Genomic DNA, 9326 nt, shown 5'->3' with positions numbered 1-9326 from the left:
TGAGTCCTGAATAATTGATGACATCCAGCACAAAAGTGGTTCTCTTGCTCTATTGCATAAAGTATGATTGATCCACGTATTGCGACTGGAACTACAGGAACCACTCAAACACTATCCTTATCAATTGAGTTTGTCCAATAGCTGTGCATGAGGTGTAAAATAAGATTGCTTATGAGTGGGGGTTGTTGCTGAAAAAGCACTGAGGAGCACTTATACGGGTACAGGCCATTAAGCAGTGCACAAGATGCACTGAATGGGGAGCCGTGCAGTGACATCACACCGCCAAAGAGGGATGGCTTAATTAAACTTTCATCCGACAAATATTCATGTGCGTTTAATGATCCTGAATCACTTCATTCCGCATGAATTATGAATATTAATGAACAGGAGGGGAGGGCAGTGGAAGGATGTGTTGTGTATAGGTTGGAGCCTTAAGCAAGTGGGTGTGGGTGTTGGTGGAGGAGAGGGATGTGTCTGGTCACCAGTCAATCTCTTCACATTTCCAGTAAACCCTTCAGGCCAGAGGTCATAGTTGGAAGTGAGCTGTGTGTGTGTGTGTGTGTCTTTATGTATAACCTCATTACAGCTGCATTGTGTGAAAGCACTCCTGCTGTAAGACCAGAGCGGGGCCAGTTTCTGACCAGAGCAGGGCTGGCTGGTGCTGGCCTATTTCAGGGGCCCTGTCCTGTCACTTTTCTCACTATTCCACAAACACTCATGTGCTGCCATGTTGCCCTAAGCATTGCTCCCATGTTGTTGTGATTTCTCCTCTGTCTTCCAATTATAAAATGCAGCCAAGCCTCATGTGCAGGCATCAAACATAGAATAGAATAGAATAGAATAGAATAGAATAGAATAGAATAGAATAGAACTTTATTTTTATTGTAACAAGTACAACGAAATTGAAGTCACAACAGCAATCAAGAAAACAAAAAGCAAGAAAGTGTACAGAAAGTGCAAAAAGGTCCACAACAAAATACACGATGACAGCCCGTCCATCATCCCCCAGTTCAGCCAGCCTCCACCTCCACAGGGTCCAGGACCGAGCCTCCTCAGTCGCGCTCCATCTCCGTCTTCTGCATCCCGTCCACCCACAGCAGGCGAAGCTCCCCCAACACGGCACCGGTGTCTGATGTCAGCTCCATTAGCCATTTCTGTGAATAGCATGATGCTACTCTGCCCTCTGGTATTCCCTCTGTTGCAGGGTTAGCACAGCTAGCTGATCTACCTTATTGGAGATAGATCTTACGTTCCCGGTAACGACGTATGGAAGGACAGGTCCATGTCGTCACTTCTTAGCTCACACCTGAGAACCAGCACGTTGTCCTCAACTCCTTCTCCTCACCCCGTGGGAAGACATCAGGCCTTACACCAGTTAGCATTGACATGCTACAGGCTGCTAACAGCTGAGTTACATGTAGGATCTCCGTACAAACACAGGAGAAAACGTGGTAAAAATATCACTGAAGCCACAAAAAGTTTGGTGTCCATGACCAACAATGAACCATACAAAGTAACGATCCACTCCAGATTCAAAGATTATGAAAAAGAGACGAAAAAAACACAAAAAACAGAGAAAGAAGAGAGAGCCTCTGCAAAAGGCAGCCATAGCCAACAGGGTGCGCCTACATACAAACAAACGAACAAATAAATAAATAAACACAAAAATATTAATGATAAGGAGTCCCGGATGTAATGTGTTATTGTTCAAAAGTGCACACTGCTGTTTCAGATGTTGCTCCAGAAGGCTTTCTGTAATTATTTTAGATGATAATGAATGGAATGAATGTAATTACTTTTAACCATCACAGATGAAAAAACATGCTGCTGGAATAAGAAATGCTAAAATGTTGAATTATGTTTGAGAAACATCAAGAACTCCTGTTAATTTGGTATTTGGCAAACTAGTCAACATGCTAAATGTTATGAAATAGTATTGATAATAAATGTACAGTGGTATTTTGGGCCTGTTGATTTAAATACAGAAATTTTCCACTTAATAAAAAATCACAACAAAACCACAATCCTCACAAGCCGTTTAGAGCCCTCCAATGTTATTAGAAACCTGGAAGTGGGCTACAGGCTAAAAGAGAAACATGAAAAGAGGATATTCCTCTGACAATCAGATCCAATTCCTCTGTACGCATTAGAAGAAAATGATAACTCCTTGAGATTCAGCAGTTTCTTCTTTCTTTTTACTTTTTTTCACACAGCAAAGCAATCAACTGACATCCCCAAAGAGTTGGAGGCTTGCTTCATAACTGGCACAAATAGTATCAACAGACCAATGCTGCCATCTAGTGGCACTTTTAGGCTCTTGGCCACAGCTTTTGTGCAGCATGTGAGTAGGAAGTTATTGTCAAGGGATTTCATTGATTTTTGAATAAGGTAAGAAATCAAAAGCAAGATGCCTTCTTATTTGAAAAGAGGAACAAACTGCATAAACTTTGTTTCTGTGAGCATAAATTAGGTTTTTACTGATTCAGCGTGTCTTGCAGTTTTGCCTTCCAGTTTCCACACTGTATACTTTGTCCTTTGGAACCATATTTTAGTGCTCCCCTGAATGCCTTCCAATAGTTATAAAGAGGGGGAAGAAATACATCAGGGAGACGTATGGGCCAATGGCAATGTAAAAACCCAAAATAGATTCAAGGGCTTCAGTCATCAAATAGTACACTGCACAGGTGTTGTTTTATAGTTCAGACTTTTTTACTGCTTTTATTGCAACCTTGCACCATTTTATATCATAAGCATTTAGTGGGAAAGTGCCAGAACATCCAATGTGTCAAGTGTTAACAACTGTGTACAACAGCAAAGGTCCCGCATGACATGATGACAGCCAAGATTTCCATTTCAAATTGCTGCGTTTATTGCCACGTGAGTAATTTGAGTTATGGAAATGGCACCTTGCATGGAATAATAAAGTCATAGAGACTGTAATGTGTAGCTCTGTGTTGAATGGCGGTGCAGTCCACTTTGAACTTCATTAAATTTAAGAGCAGAAGGGTAAAAGAAACTTAAAGTTATCCCTGTTTCATTCACTTGAGCCTTAGCAGGCCCAGATCTTTGAGGATGTTTGCCAAGCATGAAGGAGAGAATCATTTCAGCTTAAATTGATCTAATTAATACCGAGGACTGACACAGAGGGCCAGACGATTAGGGCTGAAGTCAAGCCTCTTACACTGCTTGCTTGACCTCCACACTTGATGGTGTAGACGGCACCAGAGGTACTTGGTTCCAGGTGCTTGGGTCATTGACCCAGTTAGTCAGGGTTAAACAAAAAGAAAAAAGGAAAAGGAAAAAACGTATCAGTCTGGAGGTCCAGAGACTGAATATTAAAAGATACAGAAGGCATGAAAGGAGAAAACTTGCTATATAAGCATATGGAAAAAAAGAAAAAAAAAAGAAAAAAAGAAAAAAAAAAAGATTAGCCATTGACCAATGCAGTACAAGAATGGGCAGCCCATAAAATCAGGTTCATCGCATCACTAAAAACATAATGTCAAAAAGTGAAATCCAATCAGCCCACAGAAAAGTTAGGCAGCTAAGCACATAACTTTTTTTTGTTTTTTACTTGTCTGTATAGGCCAGGGTCAATGAAATTTTCTAGTGTTGCTTTTTAGTCACAATTTTACTAATACATTTTATATATACAGTGCAGTCTTCTTCTCTTTAGCCCCTGGGCTCCTGAAGGCTTTGGCTTTTTTGATATGATACCTGTTATTTAGCGTACTGTCCGTCAGTATCATTTAAGCAGCATAAATTGCCTGTCCATCTCCTCCACAAATGAGCCTGTGAGGAGGAGCAATGTTGATGTTGTGATCATGCGCCCTTCAGGGTCAAGCAGGGTGCAGGAAAATAGGGCCTTTTTTAGGTTATTGTCATGTTTTGCAGGATTCTTCTAAGTCTGAAAATTCTTTCATACAAAAAAGATAGCTGTGCTGGCGCCCTCATGATTGCCGGTGCCCCAAGCATTTGCCTATACTGCCTATGCCATGGGCCGGCCCTACCAGTTACAGTTTATAAACTGTATGTGGATAACATATTTGAGATGTTGTTTTTCATTTCAATTATGATCACTTAAAAAAATCCGCTCATAAAAGATAAACAGAATGAAAATGACAAATGGAAGTAGATTTCTGTTTCTCATTTTATATCATTTTCAGTGATTAGTGATGATAATGAAGCTACCCCCAGAGGGTCAGACCGATCCTTTTATTCTGCAGAGCCTCCATGAATTTCAATATCTGTCTTAGTCTAAACATCATTATATCATTCACAGTGCTCAATAACAGCAGAATTGGCCCCAAGCATTGAGTAGATTGAATCAAATGAACAATGTAAGTTTAAAAATATAACTACTCCTGTTACAAAATAATAAAACATTTCTCCCCTGGGAGTCAACAAAGTCTTATCTTATAATATGATAATTCAGTAGCACATTATTTCTTTTCTTTTCTTTTTTTCCCCCTTTTCTAGTGTGAAAGTGATACGTTTTAATTTTTTATTTGTTCATTTATTTTTTTTCTCCTGGCATGGCAGCTATACTTCCATAATGGGGAATGTGCTTCACTACAAGAGAGAATTAACAAAAAGTCAAAGCATTTTGTCTAACATCTGACAAGTGAATATCCCAAACCCCCATCAATCTTGAAATTACTTTTATGGCCCAATTATTAAAATTAGAATTTACTTTATCAATCCCCAAAAAGAGGTTCAGAGTCACAGCAGCAATACAAGAAATGATATACTGCAAAACATTCAAGACAGCACTGGCATGTCGTCCTTGCCTCCTTCTCCTCAGCTCACAGAGAACACCCATCCCAGCACCGGTTAGCATTGGCTGCTAACAAGTAAAATTAAAAAAGCAAAAAAATGGTTCCACTTAGGATCCCTTTTTCACACAGAAGAAAAACAAAGTAAAACCACCACTGCAAATGCAACCAATTTGATGTTAATGACCAACAAATGAGTCAAAAGAAGTAATGACAGGCACCAAATACAACAAAAACTAAAAAGATAAGAAAAAAAACCCCATCATACTGGTTATGTCTGTAGTGGTGTTTCTACTTTTTTTCATTCCTGTGTGTGTCTGGGGATCCTTCATGCACCCATGGTTTCATTTTTTTCCACAAGATTAGCTGTTGGCAGCCTGAGGCATGTCGATGCTAAATGGTGCTAGCTGGGGAGAAGAAGGCTAGGTTGATGTGCTGGTACAGGGGTGTGAGCTAAGAAGAGACGACTTCAACCTGTCCTTTCATCCGTTCTTATTGGGAAAGTAAGATCTATCTCCAGCAAGATGGTCAAGCTAGCTGTGCTAACCCACCACCAGAGAGAATACCAGCAGAGTAGCATCATGCTATTCACAGAAATGGCTAACAATGACAACATCAAACACGAACACCACATTGAAGGATTTCACCTGCTGTGAGTGGACAGGATACAGGACAGAGGGACTGAGAGAAAAAGGTAAAGCATATTCTATTCTTTTCTGTTCTATTCTATTCTATTCTATTCTATTCTATTCTATTCTATTTTATTCTATTTTATGTATCACTGACATAAAAGGGAGATGGAGGGTGTGCTTGGGCAACTCTTAAGGTCTAGAAAGAGAAAGACACGAGGTGGATGAACGACTCTTTTCAGGAAGTGATTCAGTTCAGTTCATTCACCCTGGTGATTCGTTCGTGTTGAACGGTTCATCTGTTTTAAACGAATCCTCAATGACACATCACTCATCAGCAGCTCTGAAGAGTCTCTTGTGAGCTCGTTCTTGGACCATCCAGGACTGACTTTTGCTAAATCTGGAGCAGCTCTTGAATGTGTCTGATTGTCTTCACTTACAAGATATTTTCTACAACCGAGATTCCTTTCTTCATCAAAAAGAACAGGTGAGCTCATTACTTCTCTTCTTCTTTTTGACACATTTGCTACATCGAAATAAAATAAAAGCACAGCAGTTTCTGTATAAGAGATTAAAAGCGGTGTGTTTGTTTTCTTCCACTGTTTTGATAGAAAGGTGTTAAAGCAATCAATTTACTTTCTAACTATCAAAATTTCTTTCTCCGCTGAGTTTCTTTTTGTTTTCAGTGGACTTTGGACAAGGAAATGTCCTCATGCTTCAGGTAGTATGAGTCAGCATAGCAAGAAATAATCAGGCTCAAAGTGTTCAGCATATGCAGGGTCAATGTTTCAACTGAAACAAGTTGGTGCAGAAATAGTGGAAAACTCAAAGTATGAAGTGTAGAAAAGTACGTATGACATGCTGCTGTTGTGTATTGTAGTTACAGTTTTTAGAATTATGTTGAAAAAAGGACAAGACGGTGGGAACTTGTATACAAAGGAAATGAGTTGAACACGTTGTGCACTGAGAGTAGACGTAATCCTGTACAATAAGGAAATGAGTTGAACACGTTGTTCACAGAGGGAGCAGAGGTGAAAATAAGAAGTCATAAAAAAACATAACACTTTATGACTCATTAAAGTACAAAGAGGAGATATTTGTTGTTAGTCACATCAGTACAGTGACTGACAAAGGTGCTGCAATGGCTGAAATGACGTGCTTAATGATAAGTGTGCATCATATTGAGGAAATGCTGCACATTCAAAAAGAAATGCAAGTATTTAAAGTAAATGCTGCAAAAGAAACAAATGCACTGCAAGAAGACAAACAACTGCATTAAATTCAAATGCGCAGCAAGTACCAAAATTAAACTTAAAGGGGACATATCATGCTGATCCCTGATATAATACGTACATATAATATAATAAATTTGAAAACAAGACCTTTCACCCCCTGAATTTTCAAAAAATGAGATATTGTATTTTTTCTGATATCCTAGAACGAGATTTGATGCCTCTGAAAATAGGTCATTGCCATTTGGCCGCGAGATTTTAACTGTCATGACGACACGAGGATCCTTTCTTTTTATTGGAGTAATCTGATAAAGCAGCTCCTCCTCTGTGATGTCAGTCACACAACCACCACCGAGGGATACACCCACCAAGAGCCGAGTATAAACATATAAACTATACATGTTAAGCTACCTGTTTGACTCACCACACTGAAGTGTCCTTAGATGATCTGTGTCGAGGTGGATTTTCTTCCTCCTGAGCTGCAGAACCGTCCGGGTCTGACTCGGGGTCCAGTACAAAAGGCCGTATCCTACACTCTGCCATTTTATTAGTGCTATCAATGCGTTACAGTGAAGTTTTGGCAAACAGCAAACTCACTCTGTCTGCTCCATTCAATGTGTCGATTTTGTAAATACTGCCATGCTGCAAAAACCGCCCCCTGGCTCTACCCCCTCCGCCCCTCTGATAGAACTGACCAATCAGAGCACAAAGGGCTGTGACGTTGCGAGGTTACTGGAGGTCATTCTCGCAACGGAGCGTTTCAACGAGATCTTCAGAATGGCCTAAAATGAGGATATTGAGAACTCTATTGTGGGGCAATGAAGGAACGAATTGACTTGTGCTGAGGGCAGAAATGCTTTACAGGCATCCAAGTCTGGCATAGTGAAAAGGAGAAACAAGCATGATATGTCCTCTTTAACTCTGTACAGCATGCATTTTGTGGCGTTTCCTTTGCTAGAACCGGGACAGGTCCCCAAATTACCGACCTGTACCATCCCACTTTTTCGTACCCTTCTATTGGGTGCCAGATATACCTATCCAACCCCAGAAGGTGGAGCTAGAAACACTGCAGTCCCTTGATTGGTCGAAAGAATTGTCACTTGTGTGACAACCACTGAAGTGTCGGCAGCTGTTTTTCTCCTGGCAGCACACAGCCTTCTCTGAAACAAACCTTGATTGTGCTTCGTAACAAACAGCCACATGGAAATCACAAAGAAGACAAAATGCTGGATGTCTTCCATCATTGCTCTTTGTGTACTGTGTTAAGTTTTTCTTCTTCATTGGATGGGGTGCACTGTATCACCCTGCTATGCCATCATGCTATTACGCCGCTGATGGGGCGAGAGGAATCTGACTCACACACTGCCTACCAAGAAGAGCAGGTTGGCTGTGGAAATGCAAACATGATCAGGCTGTACTGATCCAACCCAAACCAAACTGTACTGATCCAAACTGGACTGCTCGGGGGACGACGAGGCTTTAGCTTGATCTGAATGTTAGTTTGTCCTGACTTCAACAGTTACATTGTTAATTTAGAGAACTGTAACCAGGATATTACTGAAAAATAATGTTAAAAAATTTCCACCATGCACAGAAGTCAAGGCCATTTGATTTTATTGTTTTAATTATGTATGTATTTATTCATTTTTGCTCTAGGTTAATCCCCTGTAAACTGGCAAAAGGATAATAACCTCAAGGGTCAGACCACAAGGGGCATCGAAAATGAGCTCAACAGCCCTACCACCAACTATGACCCCAAACTCATCAGAAGTGTGTGTTCATATTGGTGACAGTGCTACCAGTGACTTCCTCATGTCCGTTTACATCCTGGTGTTCATCTCTGGTTTGATCATCAATACCATCACTCTGGGCCCCATCTGGCAAAAAATGCGTCGGGGAAACATCCTGGGAATCTTCCTGCTCAACCTGTCCTTCTCAGACATGCTTTACCTCTTCACCATCCCCCTTTGGATCAACTATTACTACAAGAACCACCGATGGGAGCTTGGTGTTGATTCCTGTAGCGTTGCTGGCTTCTTCTATTACTCCAACATGTATATTAGCATTTACCTGCTGTGCTGCATCTCTGTGGACCGCTGCCTGGTGGTCACCTTCCCTCTCCACAGCAAAACCTTCCGTGCATCACGCTATGCCTGGGCGCTGTGTGTCTGTGTTTCTATTTTAGTAGTTGTGTTTCACATCATGGTGCTGGTTTTTGACAAACTCACTGACGCCCATGATCATCACAATGATCGCTGTTATGAGACCTACCCCATGGCGGCACCTGTGGCCGTGTTTAACCTGCTCAGAGTGGGCATAGGCTTCCTGCTGCCCTTGGTGGTGTTGGCAGTGAGCTACTGGAAGGTGCTGGCAACTGTCGGTCAAAGTCCCGGCCTTAGTGCTCAGGCGAAGAGGAAAGTCCGCCTGCTTTCTTTTGGTGTGATCGGAATCTTCTCAATCTGCTTTGCCCCTTATCATTTTCTCCTGCTTCTACGCTCACTAATCTTTTTCTCCAGCGATACCCTCAGAAGTTATTGTCAGTTTGAACAACAAGTACACTTTATTTCCACATGTACACTGGCATTATCCAGTCTGAACTGTGTGATGGACCCTGTGTTGTACATGCTGGCTAGTAATGGAGTTCGGGAGGATACAAAACTGTTTTGGAGGAGACTTACGAGTAGCACAAC

General features: G+C 41.2%; 1 protein-coding gene across 1 annotated transcript in view; it reads left to right on the top strand.

Annotated features, from left to right (window-relative positions):
* The first annotated feature begins 8358 nt into the window (after nt 1–8358).
* The window catches only part of LOC141798409 (G-protein coupled receptor 4-like), a 1032-nt gene continuing 64 nt past the window's right edge, over nt 8359–9326 (top strand). The window contains exon 1 of the mRNA XM_074680332.1: nt 8359–9326. This exon is cut by the window's right edge and continues 64 nt beyond it. Within this exon, the coding sequence (XP_074536433.1) occupies nt 8359–9326 (968 nt within the window).

The sequence above is a fragment of the Halichoeres trimaculatus genome, unplaced genomic scaffold, assembly GCF_033239565.1.
Source record: "Halichoeres trimaculatus isolate MK-OKI-2021-1 unplaced genomic scaffold, fHalTri1.1 fHalTri1_scaffold_9, whole genome shotgun sequence".
Taxonomy (NCBI): Eukaryota; Metazoa; Chordata; class Actinopteri; order Labriformes; family Labridae; genus Halichoeres; species Halichoeres trimaculatus.
This window is presented reverse-complemented; position numbering and strand designations above follow the sequence as displayed.